The sequence below is a fragment of the Saccopteryx bilineata genome, chromosome 4 (genome assembly GCF_036850765.1).
Source record: "Saccopteryx bilineata isolate mSacBil1 chromosome 4, mSacBil1_pri_phased_curated, whole genome shotgun sequence".
Lineage (NCBI taxonomy): Eukaryota > Metazoa > Chordata > Mammalia > Chiroptera > Emballonuridae > Saccopteryx > Saccopteryx bilineata.
This window is the reverse complement of record NC_089493.1, coordinates 147,545,612-147,565,486: the sequence shown is the minus strand read 5'-3', so window position 1 is coordinate 147,565,486 and position 19,875 is coordinate 147,545,612. Positions and strand designations below refer to the sequence as shown.

At 40.4% G+C, this 19,875-nt stretch overlaps 2 protein-coding genes across 3 annotated transcripts in view; one reads left to right on the top strand and one right to left on the bottom strand.

Moving 5' to 3' along the window:
- DLD (dihydrolipoamide dehydrogenase) overlaps positions 1-2,633 on the top strand; it is a 33,174-nt gene extending 30,541 nt beyond the window's left edge. Inside the window, exons 12-14 of the mRNA XM_066272183.1 lie at positions 717-854; positions 1,713-1,802; positions 1,889-2,633. Coding sequence (XP_066128280.1) covers positions 717-854; positions 1,713-1,802; positions 1,889-1,954 — 294 coding nt within the window. The 3' untranslated portion in view covers positions 1,955-2,633. The remainder of the gene's footprint in view (positions 1-716; positions 855-1,712; positions 1,803-1,888) is intronic.
- Positions 2,634-5,445: 2,812 nt separating this feature from the next.
- The window catches only part of LAMB1 (laminin subunit beta 1), an 83,777-nt gene continuing 69,347 nt past the window's right edge, over positions 5,446-19,875 (bottom strand). For both annotated transcript variants that reach the window (XM_066272184.1, XM_066272185.1), the window contains 5 exons: positions 18,465-18,672; positions 18,132-18,273; positions 7,877-8,053; positions 5,940-6,099; positions 5,446-5,740 (listed from right to left, as the gene is read on the bottom strand). In XM_066272184.1, the coding sequence (XP_066128281.1) occupies positions 5,604-5,740; positions 5,940-6,099; positions 7,877-8,053; positions 18,132-18,273; positions 18,465-18,672 (824 nt within the window). In that variant the 3' untranslated portion in view covers positions 5,446-5,603. The remainder of the gene's footprint in view (positions 5,741-5,939; positions 6,100-7,876; positions 8,054-18,131; positions 18,274-18,464; positions 18,673-19,875) is intronic.

Genomic DNA, 19,875 nt, shown 5'->3' with positions numbered 1-19,875 from the left:
AACATTATTGTTTAGTTTATATATTTTTACCTTTTTTAGTATCAGAAAGATCATTTACTTGCCTATATTAAAAAAACAGTAATTCAAGAGCTTTTTTTTTTTTTGACAGAGTCAAAGAGAGGGACAGACAGGAAAGGAAGGGAGATGAAAAGCATCAGTTCTTCATTGCAGCATCTTAGTTGTTCGTTGATTGCTTGTTCATTGATTGCTTTCTCATATGTACCTTGACTGGGGGCTACAGTAGAGTGAGTGACCCCTTGCTCAAGCCAGTGAACTTGGTCTTCAAGCCTCAACCTTTGGGCTCAAGCCAGTGACTATGGGGTCATGTCTATGATCCCACACTCAAGCCAGCGACGCCACGCTCAAGCTGGTGAGCTCTCACTCAAGCCAGATGAGCCTGCACTCAAGCCAGAGACCTCGGGGTTTCAAATGTGGCTCCTTTACATCCCAGTCCGATGCTCTGTCTACTGTGCCGCTGCCTGGTCAGGCTCAAGACTTTTTGTTTTTGACTTTGAAATGTACACAGACCAAAACTTTCATTGATTATGTTTATACAAAAATATATTTCATTAAGCACCCTTTTGGTCTTTCCTTCTACATGTTTTAAAAAGAATTACTTTTTTGGGGTTATTTTCTGAACAAATAGTAGATGATTTCACTAATGGAAGTGAACTTCTTCAGAGTTTGTGTAAGCTTTTGTTTTCTGTTTCTTCCAGGGTATTGAGTACAAAGTTGGGAAATTCCCATTTGCTGCGAATAGCAGAGCCAAGACCAATGCTGACACAGATGGCATGGTGAAGATTCTTGGGCAGAAATCAACGGACAGGGTATTGGGAGCACATATTTTAGGGCCAGTGAGTATTAAAAACTGAAAAGCCCATTAGGAGTTTTGGAAATCGTTGCTATTTAGTAAATTGATTTAAAACCACCAGGTTATTTACCAGTAAAGTTTGAATATGGCCTCTTTGTGTATCATTTCTGTCTTGTCCACCGTATCATCTACTTTCCACTCTGCAACTATGATGATCCTTTTAAAACATGCACCACATGCCTGCTTAAAACAGCAGTGGTTCTTTTCATCTGCGACACGCAAGTCCCCCTAAATCTGGTCCTGCTTACCTTTCTCACCTCATCTCTTTCCACTCACTCTGCCTTTTTGTTAATCCCCTGCCTCATGGGCATTCTCTCAGTTTCATGACAGGTCAGACTTTTTTCCCCTGTAGAGTGTGCTTGTAGTAGTACCCCTTTGCTTAGAATGCTCTGCCTCCAAATCTTTGAGTGATTGGCTTTTATTATTCATGTCTGAAGTTCAAATGTTAACCTTCTAAGAGAAGCCTTTTCTACCACTGAATGTGAGCATGCCCTCTCCATAGGGCTCTGATGTCACAGTAATGGTAGTAGAATATTGGAGTGCTTACCCTGTCATTTTTCTTACATAGGTGCATTAACTTTCACAACTCTGGGGTAGGAAAAGGAATCACTTTTCCTAATTTTGAGGCAGGTAAATAGAATGAAGTACACAGAAGCTCTACGTGGTTGAGGTAATAATTTGGTAGGATTTAAATCCAGAGCCCAAGCTCTTCTGTGCCACGTTTTCTGTCAAGCTTTTCCCGACTAGAGATTAGTTAACTGTTCTTATAACTCATGTGTCCCATTAGTGGTTAGATGTTTTTGCCATGGTGATAGTTACATCCTGGCTTACTGTTTTAAAGGGTGCTGGTGAAATGATAAATGAAGCTGCTCTTGCACTGGAATATGGAGCATCCTGTGAAGATATAGCTAGAGTCTGTCATGCACATCCGGTAATTATTAATAGAATTAATGGCTATTAAGTTTTCTTCTGATACACACCCCCTTGATTTTTAATATTAAATTTCTTCCTTTGCAGACCTTATCAGAAGCTTTTAGAGAAGCAAACCTGGCTGCATCATTTGGCAAATCAATCAACTTTTAAATGAGAAGATTATATATATTTTTTCTGAAATTTCCTGGAAGTTTTTGTAGAGATCCTGTTTCTGAACAGGAAGTGCTCACAGCTCCAAGAATTGCTAGGACTGAATTATGAAACTGAATTATAATGTCATAATCTATATTTTAAATAAATCTAATATTTTGTTTCAGTACATTGTTAATATTGCAAAAAGAAAACCCCACTATAGTAGCACCTGGAAAATTTTATTCAACACCTGTTTCCATGCTGTTTGTAAAAGGTTCACCTTCACTGAATTTATGTCAAGTAGCTCTTCTCTCTGAGTAGTGAAGCTGGGCTTATGTGGATGGGGCTGGGGTGTGATGTGTGAACCACTGGGTTTGAAGCAAGGTGATCAAGTTATTTTAAATTTGGTTTTCATATTGGACATAAGAGTCAGGCATTAGAAAAAGGTTAAAATATGTATAGACAACTCATGTAAATAAAACGTGATCGTCTCTCTTGTTTTATTTAATCCCCAAATCTTGTAGTTTAGAGGTAGAATTTATGTTTAGATTTTTAAGCTACCATTTAAGTTTGTAGTCTGAAGTATATAATTAACCTAATTAAAAGAGGTATATCTGCAAAATTCAAATGTTATATGGTGACTCAAAGGTATTACAGTGGGAAATGAAGATATGAAAATAAAAATTTCTTAAATATTTACTGGTTATGATGAGTGGATATCAAGACAGTCTGAGTTCTTTTATGACTACTTCTTGTGTGTTTTCTCTATTACAGTTTTTGTGAGCCTGGATGTATCTTTCCCCCACATCATATAGTAATGTTTAAAAGGTCATTGCCTTTTCATCTGTTTTAGTGATATCTACTAAATGTTTATACTTTTGGTGAAAAAATGTAGAAGAATCTTTAATCGCTGTCTTTTCCTATGTAGGTTTACATTGTGTCCTTGGCTTGGTAAATCACTCTTTAAATTTAAAGAGTGCTATAAATTGTATTTGTTGATAAATATTTAAGATGGCCATTTCTTGAAATATTTAAGTGTTAATTGATAAAGAGGCTTTTGCATATAATAACTAAATTTAAGATTTTAGATTGAGTAGTTTTCAAATCTGGGATAGCATACATTTACAGAGGAAAATATCTTAAAGTGGTAGAAATATACAAACTAGGTATTCACGTGATTGCAATTTAAAGGTTATTCTAGTCTTAAAGTTTGGAGAAAGTAATTTATCAGCAGAAAGCTGTATGGAATAAGATGCTATCTACTGATCATAGTTAAAAGGAGAATCTAGTAGTCTTCAGGTTTTAATTGCATTAAATGGGTCACATTTTCCTTTTCCTTAGTATGCCCATTGGTCCTGAATTATGTTAACGGTTTTTGTGAATGATACAAGGTAAAGACTCTGCTTCTGTTACACACCTGAAAAAGTAGTGCATTTTTGTTTCAGTAGGCAGTAACTTGGCTGATCTCCACTCCAAACTTGCCTTTGTCAGGGGCAGTGGCTGAGACCTCCGCTTGGTGGCTGTACCTATACCTGCTGCCTAGAGTCAGCCCTGCATGTGCAGGTCCGTGGTCACTGGGAGCCTGGACCAAGAGTGTGCACAGCTGGGGGTCCTCCTGTGCCTCTTTTCTGCTGTTTCCCTCCCTCATACTTCAGTTGCTGTGCCTGCTCTAAACTCTGTACTCCAAGACCTTTTCCAGTAAAACCTGGCTTCTGCCTAGGTTGCCACTCCTGAGGTCTCCCCTCATGTGAAAAGCTGTTAGAAATGTGAAGTTCATCCAGTGCGGACCTTTCTTGCTTGTCAACTGCCTTCTGCCTGCTTGGTCATTCTCTAGAATATTTAGGGGGAAAATAATGTTTGGACTTTGCAATTGATATCAGCAGGAGGGTTGGTCTGATAGGTGCTTTTTGCCATTATTGGAAATGAACTCTGCATTTTTTTAAAAATCTAAAATCCCAATGTTACTTGAAGTGCCAGTTTATTTAAACTTAACCACGTCCCCCACTCTAGGGAAAAAGTTCTTAATTAGGGAATAGTGAAATTTATGTATTTTTATTATTTTTTAAGTGAGAGGAGGGGAGATAGACTCCTGCATGTGCCCTGACCAGGATCCCCTCAGCAACCCGTCATGGGTTGATGCTTAAATCTACCAAGTTATTTTTAGCGTCTAAGGCTGATGAGATTGGACCAACTATGCCATCCTCAGTGCCCAGGGCTGACGCTTAAACCAGCTGAATCATTGGCTACGAGAGGAAAAGAGAGAGAAGGGGGAGAGGGAGGGAAAGAGGAACAGATGGTCGCTTCTCATGTATGCTCTGACCAGAGATTGAACCCGGGATGTCTGCACACCAACCAACACTCTCCACTGAACCAACTGGCTAGGGTTGAGAAATACAATTTAATATGAAGTCCTAGCTATAAGACAATAGTTAAATTCATTCAATATAAGAATGCAAATTTTATCTGGGTGGGACTGAAGTCCTAAGTTTAGAACAAATTTTAAATGTTAACTTACTGTTTAAGTTTGCAGTTTTTTCTTGGCCTGTGAAAAGTAGGGTGAGTTAGTTGTCCAGTTCATTAAACTGATTAAAATTAGCAGTTTCAAAATGAGATCTTTCATTGTTTAGCCATAAAGAAATGGGGAGTAGTTATGGTTCTATTTTAAATAAAATAGAGGAAAAATAAATAAGCTGCTCTAGTAGGCGATGTGGTATAACCACTTTGTTATTAGGATTCCTACTTAAATAAAAGTGACAAATAATTGCTTTGAACCAGATGGAAGTTGCCTTATTGTTTAAATTACAGTTGTTGACATAACTTTTGTTCAGCCCAGCTTCAGATAAGCTGTGTTAGATGTGTGGGTGGTTAAGTAGTACACAGAATAGTCTTGCTCTAAGAAGAAGGTGTGAAAAAAGTCACTTAGGGCCAGGCCTGTAATTCAGCAGTGCAGCTGTGAAGTTGACACAGGCTGGGCACTTGTGTTCCAGCTATTTTCTTTGCCCTGTAGAGTAAGTAGTGTCACATGAGTGCTTTGGCCTCACCTACTGACCCTAGCAGAGAATCTTTTGTTTGAAATAAGTACAATATAAAAGCTGAGGAATCACAGCAGCATTCAGAACTTGAAGTAACACTGCTCAGTTGGCAGGGGCAATGTCTGTAAACTGGCCCACTTTAATTTAAACCTCCACAGCAACCCTATAATAGATGGTAATACTTAAAAGCTACAGTTTTTCCAAAAATTGCTGCTTGAGGGAGTTCTGGAGATTGGAGCAGTGACGCAGCTGCTGGAATTGAGAAAGTAGCTCCGGCTCTCAGCCAGAACTCACCTGGACGTGGTTTGGGAGGGATCTGTGGAGTATATTGACCTAACAAGGAGATGAGTAATAGTTTGTTTATAGACGTAACGGGAATTAGGATTTCCATGGAGGCAATCAACCTTGTTTATAAACCTGTCTTTACAGTGAAAATAACATTATTTGTTCAAGGGATTCATGAACACTAGACATCTATTTATACAAAAGCACTGTATTTTATTATAAATTCCATACAAAATGTGATTAAAAACATTAAATAGCAATGAGTTTTACTTTGAAGATCAGTAAGTCAGTTTTAAAATGAGCAATTTTACTTTGGTCTTCTCAGCCAACTTATAGCCCTTCCTACTTTGTTACAAGCAGGTGCTATAAATAGTGACTTTCTGGCTTATATCCTTTAGGAGTGAACGGACTTCTCCTTCCAATCTTACTAGTTCTTGAGCCTTATCTTCTAAATATTTTTGGTTGTCCTCATATTTTCTTTCTAAATCTGTGAGAGACAAAAAGAAAAAGTCTGAGCAATTTATACTAAGATGATCTCAAAATCCAATACTGATTTTGTTTGCTCATAAGATTCTATTAAGTGCCTAAGAGAAAGTGAATAGATTTTTACCTTTTAAGTAAAAAACTATGGATGTGTTAATTTTAATATTCTATATGAAAGCATGACCATAAGTGAAAAGACCGACCTTTCAGGAGTTGCAGCTTGCTGTTTGCTTGAGCCAAGAGTGTTTTCGCTTCATTTTGTAGCATCTCAGCTTTCCTTCTGGCATCAGCTGACTCTTCAGCTTTCTTGGCAATTAAGTTTTCTACTTTCTTGTATTTTTCATCTAGTTCACCATCCAGGGTCTGCAGTTCCACGTTCAGACACAAAGTGATAATGTTAGTGTCAGCAATGACATTTAAAAGCAGTATGTACTATAATCATGGTAAACTTGTATCACACAGCTAGCAACTTGCACAGCAAGCATTCTGGATTAAGGACCACCATCAAGCTATTCAATGGTAAATAATTAAAAACATCCTGAAACAAATTAAATCAACATTGACATTTTAAAAAACATGCTTTCAGACATTTTGGAATTGTAATAGGTCATTAGGGCTAAGCCCTCTTTCTCTAGCTGTTCAGCACTTTTCTTTTAAAACTACAGAGAAAACTAGATCTTTTCGACCTCAAAAAAGGCCCATTTTGATTAAATGGAATGAGGACCATCTGGATTTGAGTCATTTAGGGTTTGCGGAGACTTGATACCAGGAAATCTGGGAAAAGGCAGATTTAACGAAAGGCAGGGTGAGATTATAGCATATGGGTGGCTGAGAGGAGGAATTGATGTGGGTTTGGGAAGATGACTGCAAGTGAGTATTTTGAGAAACATTTTGAACGGCAGCCATTGATAAGAGGAATTTCATGTCAAGAGGTTCTTATTGTAATCAAATATATTGATGCAAAATGCTCTGTAAGAACATTATTTGGGAGATTCATGCTGTCAAAACCACAGGAAACTACTGGGAAGAGTGGAAATGACGTATGTGGAAGTAAAATTTTCTGTTTTGTTTTCTACCCCAACTCAGAGGCTAGGGAATTTACTGTCACATAATGTAATGCCCAAAGCCAAATCATTCCAGGAAAAATCTTGAAATTAATTTGTTTATAACTTCCTATTATTCATTTAACTGTTTCAATACTCTTCCCAAAAGTTTAAAGTGGTATATCTTTGGAGATAAAGCCTATATCATTTAGAAATTACTTGGTTTTTAGGGAAAAAACTGGATCATGTGAGATTTTCTCTGCGAAACAAAGTACCTTCCAGTGAGAAGCAAAGGGGTTAATTCAAAGTGGGTGTGTGTGGGGGGGTGAGATGTTGGTTCCTTCCTACTGGCTGTTCTGTTAGGAATGCTAAACTTTTTCTCCATTGCTTTTAACTATTTCTCAAATGGCCAGGTAATTACTGTACATCATAAAGCTCAATATGCTTGTTATAAGACTTCACCCCTAAGTTAATTTCAGTTTTCTAAACCCTTATCCAAGTTTGGATTTGGGAGCCTACATCATGCTAATCAGACACTATATCCACTCCCCCTTTTTTTTTTCTTTTTTTTTTTTTTTATAGGCAGGGAGTCAGACAGACTACCGCATGTGATCTGACCAAGATCCATGCGGCGGGCTTTCTACCAGGTGATGCTCTGCCCATCTGATCTGGGGCCTCTGCTTCATTGCTTGGCAACTGAGCTATTTTAGTGCAAAGCAAGGCCATGGAGCCATCCTAACTTTCCAGCTTGCTCAAACCGTTTGAGCCATGGCTGCAGGAGGGGAAGAGAGAGAGAGTGTGTATAGGGGAAAGGGGAGGGGAGGATAAGCAGATGGTTACTTCTGTGTGCCCTGACCAGGTATTGAACGTGGGACTTACACATGCCAGGCCGACGCTCCACCAGTGAGCCAAGTGGCCAAGGCCTCCACTTCCATTCTTTTCCATCAGTGTCCTTAAGACTGCTACATTAGAACGGGTCATGTGGGATGTTTCTGATGACTAACCATATTCAGGCTGTGTCCCTTATTCCAAGGCAAGCAGTGGAGACTCGTTGCTCCTTGGTCGACAAAGCTGTGACGTTACAATGATTTGCTTACCTTCTTCACATCTTCTGCACTTTGTTTCACGGTGTACACCACTTTCTCGATATACTCTGCCTCCCCAGAGTTGTGGGCGGCCTTTCGCTTCAGCTCTTCCACGCTCCTTTCTAGCTCACTGATGCGCTGGGAGGCATTGGCCAGGGTTTCCTCAGATGCTGCTGTCTCGGACTCAATCTAAAAGTACAGTGGCAGCCATCCAACAAGCCATTTATTTAAGAAGTGGAAGGAAGTGCTATGAACACAATTTTGGAGGAAGATTTAAAAGACCACTATGCCATTTTACTCTAGACTGAAAGATTACTAAAAAGAAGGTACAATTTCAAGATAGCTTACATAAAATGCCTCATTTTAAGTGGTCTTTGCTACATCTCATATTTATTACATTGGTAATTCTGGTGATCTAGGCTGAAATTCACATTGTTTCTCTTTGCAGTCAGAACTGCCCCAGGCAGCGTGGTATGTTGAGGGGGCACTTTGAGGACACCTGCACACTTTGGCCAATGTTCACAAATAAGATGGATTTCCATGTAAAATGCCCTATTAATATGGGTGGGAAAACTAACTTCCAGTTACTTTTAGTTGTTTCTAATGACTTTAAATGAAACTCTAATAGTGGGGGTTACTGAAGACACGGAGACTAGGAATGTTAAGACGGAAAAGTTACGATAGGATTGGGAGATGGAAGCTATTAAGTTATTTAGGGGAAAAAATATCTGGGCAACTGGTGAAAAACCCACATTTCCAAGTCTAATGACTGAACAGTGACTTTTTTTTAAGCAACTCAAGCAGCCAGGCTCATGAGTAGTTTCTGACAAGCTTTTCATTAGCATTGTTTGCTTAGAAGTTGTTTCTGTTCCTTACTATGAGTAACCTGAAATACTTGCTGTCCTCCAGGGTCCCTGAGAAACAACCACCATTATTAACAGCAGCATCAAGCCAAATACCTCACCTATAATTTTTTTTTTTCATTTTAGGAGAGGGAAAAGACAGAGAGAAGGGGGGTTGGAGCTGGAAGCATCAACTCCCATATGTGCCTTGACCAGGCAAGCCCAGGGTTTTGAACCGGCGACTTCAGCATTTCCAGGTCAATGCTTTATCCACTGAGCCACCACAGGTCAGGCACCTCACCTATAATTTGATTAATATTTTCTAACTTGTTTTTCTTTTGTTTGTGACAGAGACAGAGAGAGATAGAGGGACAGATAGCGACAGGAAGGGAAAGAGATGAAAAGCATCAATTCTTTGTTGCGGCACCTTAAGTTGTTCATTGATTGTTTTCGCATATGTGCCCTGACAGGTGGGCTACAGCAGAGTGAGTGATTCCTTGTTCAAGCCAGCAACCTTTGGGCTCAAACCAGTGACCATGGGGTCATTTCTATGACACCGTGCTCAAGCTAGTGACTTTGGGGTTTTGAACCTGAGTCCTCTGTGTCCCAGTCTGACACTATCCACTGTGCCTGGTCAGGCCTAACTTGCTTTTCAAAAGAGTAATTTTTAAAAAGTCAAAAAACCGTTTGTATTAGCAACATATTGAGAAATTTGAAAAACCTAAACACTGAAAAAATAAAACTTAAAGGGTTAGAACAGGGGTCCCCAAACTACGGCCCGCGGGCCTCATGTGGCCCCCTGAGGCCATTTATCCGGCCCCTGATGCACTTCCGGAAGGGGCACCTCTTTCATTGGTGGTCAGTGAGAGGAGCATAGTTCCCATTGAAATACTGGTCAGTTTGTTGATTTAAATTTACTTGTTCTTTATTTTAAATATTGTATTTGTTACCGTTTTGTTTTTTTACTTTAAAATAAGATATGTGCAGTGTGCATAGGGATTTGTTCATAGTTTTTTTTTATAGCCCGGCCCTCCAACGGTCTGAGGGACAGTGAACTGGCCCCCTGTGTAAAAAGTTTGGGGACCCCTGGGTTAGAACATAGCCTGGTGGAAAAACATAATTTCCTGAACTTGACAAGCAGCCTGAAGAAAAGGCCTCCTAGGTGCTCTAGGAGATGCTCTAGTCTACAAAGAGAAAGTGGCTGATGAACTGAGAGCAACAGAATAAGGGAGACAGGGTTGTATCAATAATGGCAGGAGGCCCTGGCCTGTTGGCTCAGCGGTAGAGCGTCGGCCTGGTGTGCGGGGGACCCAGGTTCTATTCCCGGCCAGGGCACATGGGAGAAGCGCCCATTTGCTTCTCCACCCCCACCCCCTCCTTCCTCTCTGTCTCTCTCTTCCCCTCCCGCAGCCAGGGCTCTATTGGAGCAAAGATGGCCCGGGCGCTGGGGATGGCTCCTTGGCCTCTGCCCCAGGCGCTGGAGTGGCTCTGGTCGCGGCAGAGCGACGCCCCGGAGGGGCAGAGCATCGCCCCCTGGTGGGCAGAGCGTCGCCCCCTGGTGGGCGTGCTGGGTGGATCCCGGTCGGGCGCATGCAGGAGTCTGTCTGACTGTCTCTCCCCATTTCCAGCTTCAGAAAAATACAAAAAATAAAAAAATAAAAAAATAATGGCAGGAAAAGCAGGCTGAAACTCTATCTCCCAGGTATTAGCAAGGGGTAGTTGGCCTGAGCGGGCTAGCGGTACGGGGAGCATCTAATGTCAAAATGTATTCTGAGAAGATCTGGGGAGGAGCTGTATGAACTGTCAATTTTCTTTACCCAGTTTTATAAAAGAAATGAATTTTTCTAAGATTGGAAGAAAAAAGATCTGCTTATAGAACCGATTTTAAAAATATATAGAACTATGTTTGGATTACTTTGAAAAACAGGATTTTTAGGAAAAGTAGTAATTGCACATGAAAAATTCTGTTGATGCTGGTTTTATCCATGTGGCTGCTTTTAGGCTGCTTTATGGTAGCAGGGGTTTTCTAACAAGGGACTTTGAAATTAGTACTATACTTCATACTACTGAGTACAGTCTATGTATTCTCTTGGAAGAACAGGAGACTTATCTTAAGCTTTTGGTGGGGATGGAAATGAAAGGGGCTTAAAGTGCCAGTGTCTCCTGAGTTCTTCTTCTTTGAAAATACCACTTTTAGCATCTGTGCTCAGGGGACAGTTCAGATTTGTTTAAAGAATTCTTTGGAAAAAAATGGCAACAGAGTAGGTAGGCATTACAACTCCCACCTCCCAGAACCAAAGTGGATTACAACTTAATTTAGGAACAATCATCTTGAAAAACCAACTTTGGACTAAACTAAGAGGAATCTATAACCAAGCATCACTGAAGGAACCACACTAAGCTGGTAGGAAGGGTGGAAAAGCAGAAAGGGCTGCCCCGCTCTCAGGAGTGAGAGGCGGCCCGGAGGGTCTTCATGGTGGAGTGGGTTTCCTGGAGAGTTGTGGGCCCGCAGCCACAGGACCAGAACCCCAGCCTGGAGTCCCAGAGACTAGGGGAGGCCTATGGACAGTAGTTAGCTGAAAGAAGAGCAGGGTTACTGTTTGTGAGAGGGAGACAGAATTCTCAACCCAGGATCCCTCTTAAAGGGACTGTGCAGAAAACCTTGTTCACAGCCACTTACCAGGGGCTCCGGGAGCCGGGAGCACCGAGAGGACTTGAGTGGCGAGAGGAGAGTGTAGTCTTGGAGACACAGGGAGAGATTGTGGGGAACAGGCACCCTAACCCCTGTACGGGGTCACTCCCCAAACCTAAAGTGTCCATTCTTCCTGGGAGAACTAAGCCAACAAAGGGAAGCAATTATCCCGCCCACCAGAGGCTCTCCTGCTCTGCAGTCAGTGCAGAGAGACACTTAGAAGCAGGGGGTGCATTAGGAACACAAAATTTGAGTGCTGAGGTCTGAGCTACAAGGCCCCCCCAACCAGCTGAGTATCCTATGAAGGGTGGGAGGACCTGACTGCAGCAGCGGCTGGGGTACTTGGCCCCTGCGAGGACAGGGGCAGAGCCCAGTGAGGTAGCCCGCTTGGCAGCAGTGGAGAGCAGAGCCCAGAGAGGACTCCCGCAAACCCATGGGGGTGGAACCCTGCAAAAGAGGCATCCTCTCTGTTGGGGCAGGTGGACCCCAGTGGGGTGAGGCACTCAGCACACCTGTGGGAAGTAGAGCCTAGCAACAGGTGCCGGCGCCTGTGGGGGGCGGAGCCAGGTGGCCTGCACTGCGAAGGAGAGGGGTAGGGCCCTAAGAGGTGTCCCTCACACCTGCGGGGGTGGAGCCCAGCAAGGTGAGGAATCCCCTATGCCCGCAAAACAGCCCAAACTATAGCCACAAGCCTGCACTGGTGCCCAAGTGCCTGCGGAGGCAGAACCAGATGGGAGCCAGCAGAAAAACCTCACTTAAGGAATAGAGAGGCCACACAACCTGGCCAAGAATGGATAAAAGCCAGCCTAAGAGTGAAGCTGATATTTACAATGCCATCAGGGCCCAGCAGAGGCAGACACAAATTCTGGGCCACCTGTAGCTCCAAGAAGGTTGCTAAGGGCCAGTCAAAAAAGCAGTGACCACCACTTGTCTGTGCCAGGTTCCAGTCAGGGAGGTCCCGGGCTGGTACATCCAGTGGCCAGATATGGAGAGCATCAGTTCAGGGCCTAACAACAATAGTTAGAGTGGTATCTTAAGGAAAGCTTCGTCACACCTGACCCAGCTAAGGCATAGAAAACGTCACAATCAACAAAAAGAGCAGTAGCAGCAGACAGGTAGCCCACAGTGAACAACAGCTGAAACCATCCCAAGAAGATTTAGAAATAAAACAATTCAAAGCTGGAGGAAGACAACACCAACCCTATACTCAGCTAGCAACACAAACAACACATCCAAAGGAGCAGTCTATACAGAGACAAAATGGGAAGACAGAGAAATGCAATTCAAATGAATCAACAAGAGAAATCTCCAGATAAGAACTGAATGAAATGGAAATAACCAAGATACTGGATGCAGAGTTTACAATAATGATTGTTAGGATGCTCAAGGATCTTAAAGCACCAACAGATGGACAAAATGAGCACCTAAACAAAGAGATAACTTATCAAAAAGGACATTGAAATCATAAAAAAGAATCAGAAATGACAAACAATATCAGAAATGAAGACTACACTAGAAAGAATTAAAAGCAGCCTGGATGAAGCAGAGGACTGAATCAGCGATTTAGAACAAGATAAGCAAAAGCACAAAAGCAGAACATCAAAAAGAAAAGAGGATCAAAGAGTCTGAGGAAACCCTAAGACAGTTCTGTGACAACATGAAGAGAAACAACATCCGCATCATAGGGGTTCATAAAGGAGAAGAGAAAAAACAAGGGATAGAGAACCTGACTGAAGAAATCATAGCTGAAAACTTTCTTAAATTGATGAAGGAAAAAGTCACACAAGTTCAAGAAGCAGAGAATCCCATTAAAATGGAACCCAGAGAGACCTACACGAAGAAACATCAATATTGAAATACCAAAATTAAGAGATAAAGAAAGAATACTAAAAGCTGCAAGAGAAAAGCAGTCAATCACCTACAAAGGAGCCCTCATAAAGTTGACATCTGACTTCTCAACAGAAACACTTGAGGCCAGAAGGGAATGGCAAGAAATATTCAACGTAATGTAGAACAAGAGCCTACAACCAAGACTTCTTTATTCAGAAAGGCTATCGTTTAAAATTGAAGGAAAAATAAAAAGATTCCCAAACAACAACAACAAAAAAAACTCAAGGAATTTATTACAACGAAACCAATGCTGTAAGAAATGTTAAGGGGCCTGTTGTAAACAAAGCAAAGGGGAGAAAATCTAGAAAAAGAGGAATGTAGATTTTAAGACTAAAAAGGCAATAAACAACTACATATCAATTATAACCTTCAATATAAATGGATTAAATGCTCCAATCAAAAGACAGGGTAGCTGCGTGGATAAGAAAACAGGACACGTACATATGCTGTCTACAAGAGATCCACCTCAAAACAAAAGATACACATAGACTGAAAGTAAAGGGATGGAAAAATATATTTCATGCAAATGGAAATGAAATAAAAGCTGGGGTAAAAATACTTATATCTGAAAAAATAGACGTTAAAACAGGCTATAGTAAGGGATAAAGAAGGTCACTACATAATGATAAAGGGAGCAATCCAACAGGAAGAGATAACCATAATAAATATCTATGCACTTAATATAGGTGCACCTAAATATATAAAGCAGGCCCTGGCCAGTTGGCTCAGTGGTAGAGCATTGGCCTGGCGTGCAGGAGTCCCAGGTTCGATTCCCGGCCAGGGCACACAGGAGAAGCACCCATCTGCTTCTCCACACCTCCCCCTCTCCTTCCTCTCTGTCTCTTTCTTCCCCTTCTGCAGCCAAGGCTCCATTGGAGCAAAGTTGGCCCAGGCACTGAGGATAGCTCCATGGCCTCTGCCTCAGGTGCTAGAATGGCTCTGGTTGCAACAGAGCAACGCCCCAGATGGGCAGAGCATTGCTCCCTGGTGGGCATGGCGGGTGGATCCTGGTCGGGTGCATGCAAGAATCTGTCTGACTGCCTCCCTGTTTCCAACTTCAGAAAAATACAAAAAATAATAATAAATAATGAAGCAGATTTTGATGGACAAAAAAGGTGCAATCAATAGCAATACTATAATGTAGGGGATTTCAATACCCCACTAACATCACTGGATAGATCCTCAAGAAAGAAAATCAAGGAAGAAACAGTAGCCTTAAAGGACATACTAGATGAACTGGATTTAATAGATATCTTCAGAATCTTTCATCCTAAAGCAGCAGAATATACATTCTTTTCAAGTGCTCATGGTACATTCTCTAGGATAGACCACATGTTAGGACACAAAACGTGTCTCAATAAATTTAAGAAGACTGAAATCATATCAAGCATCTTCTCTGATCACAATGGCATGAAAGTAGAAATCAACTACAAAAGTAAAACTGAAAAACATTTAATAAACACTTGGAAACTAAATAGCATGTTATTAAATAACAAATGGGTTAACAATGACATCAAGGAAGAAATTAAAATTTCCTTGAAACAAATGAAAATGAACATACAACTCAAAATTTATGGGACACAGCAAAAGCAGTCCTGAGAGGGAAGTTCATAGCATTATAGGCATACCTTAAGAAGCTAGAAAAAGCTCAAATAAACAATTTAACCCTGCATCTAAAAGAACTAGAAAAAGAACAGCAATTGAAGTCCAGAGCAAATAATAAAGATCAAAGTGGAAATAAATAATATAAAGGCTAATAAAACAATACAGAGGATCAATAAAACCAAGAGCTGGTTCTTTGAAAAGGTAAACAAGATCGATGAACCTTTAACCGTACTCACCAAGAGAAAAAGGGAGAGGACTCAAATAAATAAAATTAGAAATGAGAGTGGAGAAATAACAACTGACACAGAGGAAATACAAAGATTGTAAGAAAATAATACAAAGAATTGTATGCCAAAAAATCTGGAAGAATAAGAAAATCTAAACAGACTGATACAACAAATGAGATCAAAACAGTTATAAAAAACTCCAAGCAAACAAAAACCCTGGGCCAGATGGCTTCATAGGCAAATTCTACCAAATATTCAAAGAACTATCTCCTATCCTTTTCAAGGTATTTCAAAAAATTCAAGAAGAGGGAAGACTTCTAAACTCCTTTTATGAGGCAAGCATAATTCTGATTCCAAACCAGGCAAAGAAAATACAAAGAAAGAAAATTATAGGCCAATATCCCTGATGAATTTAGATGCTAAAATTCTCAAGAAAATCTTAGCAAACCAGAGCCAGCAACACATGAAAAAAATCATATATCATGATCAAGTGGGATTTATTCTTGGGAGGCAAGGCTGGTACAATATTTGCAAATCAATCAATGTGATTCATCACATAAACACAAGGAGAAAGAAAAATCACATGATTAAATCAATATATGCAGAAAAAGCATTTGATAAAATCCAGCACCCATTTATGATCAAAACTCTCAGCAAAGTGGGAATATAGGAAACATACCTCAACATGATAAAGGCCATCTATGACAAACCCACAGCCAACATCATACTCAATGGGCAAAAATTAAAAACAATCCCTTTAAGATCAGGAACAAGGCAACGGTGCCCCCTTTCACCACTCTTATTCAACATAGTCCTGGAAGTCCTAGCCACAGCAATCAGACAAGAAGAAGAAATAAAAGGCATTCAAATTAGAAAAGAAAAGGTAAAACTATCATTATTTGCTGATGATATGATACTGTACATAGAAAACCCTAAAGTCTCAAAAAAGTACTAGACCTGATAAATGAATTCAGCAACTTGGCAGGATATAAAATTAATATTCAGAAATCAGAGGCATTTTTATATATCCTGAACTGTCTGACAGAGAAATTAAGAAAACAATCCCCTTCACTATTGCAACAACAAAAAAAATACCTAGGAGTAAATTTAACCAAGGAGGTTAAAGACTTGTACTCGGAAAATTATAAAACATTGATAAAAGAAATCAGGGAAAATATAAACAAGTGGGAACACATAGCATGTTCATGGATAGGAAGAATACACATCACTGAAATGTCTATATTACCCAAGGCTATAAATTCAATGCAATTCCCATTAAAATATCAATGACATACCTTAAAGTTATAGAACAAATATTCTAAAAATTTATATGGAACCAAAAAAGAACACAAATAGCCTCAGCAATCTTGAAAAAGAAGAATAAAGTGGGTGGTATCACACTTCCTGATATCAAGTTATACTACAAGGCCATTGTACTGAAAACAGCTTAAAACAGGCATATAGATCAATGGAACAGAGCAGAGAACTCAGAAATAAACCCACACCTTTATGGACAACTGATATTTGGCAAGTAGTAAGAGCATACAATGGAGTAAAGACAGTCTCTTTAACAAATGGTGTTGGGAAAATTGGACAGGTATTTGAAAAAAAAAATGAAACTAGACCACCATCTTACACCAGTCACAAAAATAAACTCAAAATGGATAAAAGACTTAAATGTAAGTCATGAAACCATAAGCATCTGAGAAGAAAACATAGGCAGTAAGCTCTCCGACATCTCTTGCAGCAATATATTTGCTGATTCATCTCCACAGGGAAGTGAAATAAAAGACAGGATAAACAAATGGGACTATATCAAACTAAAAAGCTTTTGCACAGCTAAAGACAACATAAACAGAATAAAAAGACAAACCACACAATGGGAGAATATATTCGACAATACGTCTCATAAGGGGTTAATAACTAAAAATTATATAAAGAACTTGCAAAACTCAACACCAGGAAGATAATCCAATCAACAAACAGGCGAAAGAAATGAATAGACACTTCTCCAAAGAGGACATACAGATGGCCAATAGGCATATGAAAAAATGTTCAACATCACTAATCATTAGAGAAATGCAAAATAAAATTACAATGAGATACCACTTCACACCAGTCAGAATGGCGCTCATAAATAAAGTAACACATAATAAGTGCTTGTGAGGATGTGGAGAAAGGGAACCCTCCTTCACTGCTGGTGGGAATGCAGACTGGTGCAGCCACTGTGGAAAACAGTATGGAGATTCCTCAAAAAATTAAAAATGAAACTGCCTTTTGACCCAGCCATCCCACTTTTAGGAATATATCCTAAGAACACTATATAACTGATTCAAAAGAAGAAATGCACCCCCATGTTTATGGCAGAATTGTTCATAATAGCGAATATCTGGAAACAGCCCAGGTGTCTATCAGTGGACGAGTGGATTAAAAAGTAGTGGAACATATACACAATGGAATAGTATGTGGCCATGAAAAAGAAGGAAATCTTACCTTTTGTGAGAACATGGATGGACCTGGAAACTATTATGCTAAATGAAATAAGCCAGGCAGAGAAAGAAAAATATCATATGACCTCACTCATTTGAGGAATCCAATAAACAATGTGAACTGAGGAACGGAACTGAGACAGGGGAGGGATCAAAGAAACCAGAAGGAAAGCGAACAGAGGGAAAGGCGATGAGAGGATAGGATCAGAGAAGAGGAGATTGGTGAAATTATATATACACAACATAGCGTTATAAAGAGCAGAAAAGCAAATCCTGGAAAAAAGGGGTGCGGGTGTTGGGGGGAGGGGGACAAGGGGGATGTTGAGGGGAACACGGGGGTGGGGGGATGTATTTGGTGGGACACTCGAATTTAGGTAAACACAATGAATTTAAGTCAATTTTAAAAAAAGAACTCTTTAACATTCAGCTGTAAGAATTTTCTATCAAAAGCAGTTACTCTTCTGATGAATGAGCACATACAGGTGTTTTCTCCTACACGTGACAATAATGGTAGCATCTTACGGAAGTTAGCAGATTCTGGGTCCCTTGGATGTCTTCATCTGCTTGTTTAATTGCCTTCTCGGCTGTGACCTGGGCCTTTTCGGCTTCTTCCAGAGCTTCTTTTACTGTGTCCGCAGTGACTTTAACATTTGTTGCACTTTTGCTGAGTAAAAGAATGAGACCAATATATGTGAACAAGGAGAATGTACTTCCTTTCAGAAAAGAGTATTTCTTTTAAAGAAAGCCTTCCTGAAATGACCCAGAGAGACTCAGAAATGTTTTTTGGTTAAATACTTTTCTATTTCATCCTAGATACACAGAATAAGCCGCCCTAAATGCCATATCTGCAGATACCTGGCTCTTTTCGCTTCTTCTAACAGCATCTCGGCTCTGGCGATGTCAGCAGCACTTTGCTGTAGTATAATCTCCACTTGAGAAAGGCTTTCAACTCGTTCACGAATATCTTCTGTCAAGTTCTGTAACTGCTGAGGGGTGCTAGGCATTTCCATTTTCAACACTTCATTAGCAACTGCTTCAATGCTGTCCAAATCAGCACCATCCTCTGTTAAAAACAAGATGTTCCCGTAAAAGGGTGAAAATCGTATATGGATCACTTATCTGACCACTTACTGGTCATCTACGATGTGACTAACACTGGGTGGGGGGTACACCAAGACAGACACTTCCAGTTTAAGAGTTTATAATCTAATTGAGTAGGGAGATGAGACCTACAAACGAGAAAGTCATGCAGACGAGGACAACTGGGATTTGTTGCAATCGGGGTAGTTGGGGGAGTCTGTGGAGGATGAGGAACTAGTCAGATTTTGAAGGAAAAGTATTTGAGAGGAGAAAGGACATCTTTGAATGGAGAAACAGTATGGCCAGAGCCTGTTCTGTGAAAGTGGGGTGCAGTGAAAGTGGGGTGCAGTGAATGGTTCAGACTGTTGAAGACGACAGAGGCCAGGGTAGAGAACTGGGACTTGACCCTGACAGGCAATGAAAACTACCAGTCACTACTGCCAAGTGCAGATATAAAGAGTTGTTATTTCTTATAAATGGTTTGGATTCACAAAATCACAGAAAGAAAATCCAGTTGGAGAAACAAGAGAATCAAGATGGCGTATTATCTATCAGAAGCCAAGGAGTTTCAAATGTCAAGATGAAAGGAGGTATAAAAAAAGAAAGTTAAACTTCAAGTATGTCAGTAGTTATTAGTGTTCAACCCTTTTTTAAACCCATCAATGTCAAATTAGATCTCTAAGGTTGTAAGTATAGAAAAATATATCATTGAATAATAATGGCTTCCACAGAATATTCCATGAGAACACTTTAGTAAGTACCGTTAGCTCCTTACTTATTAGCCATTTCCCCTTTCTTCTCGCTAACAGAATACTGATTCTGTTCAGGCACCTACCTATCTCTAAGGTAAGGTAAGCTTATCAACTCAAAGTTCAATCTTGATTGTGTGTGTTATAAGCCCTTGAGTTGGCTCCAACTCCTGGAGACCCCATGAATGAATGATGTCCATATAAATCCTACTTGGTCTGCCAAGTCTCATTCCATCTGCCAGTGACATTTATGCATGGGCACGGGATTCATTTCTGGCCAGGGAGATTTATGGAGATGACTGCTCAGAGGGTCCTGGGGAATATTTCCCTCCCTTAAAAACGATACAACAGCCGTGGCCAGTTGACTCAGTGACAGAGTATCAGCCCAATGTGTGGAAGTCCCGGGTTTGATTTCTGGTCAGGGCACACAGGAAAAG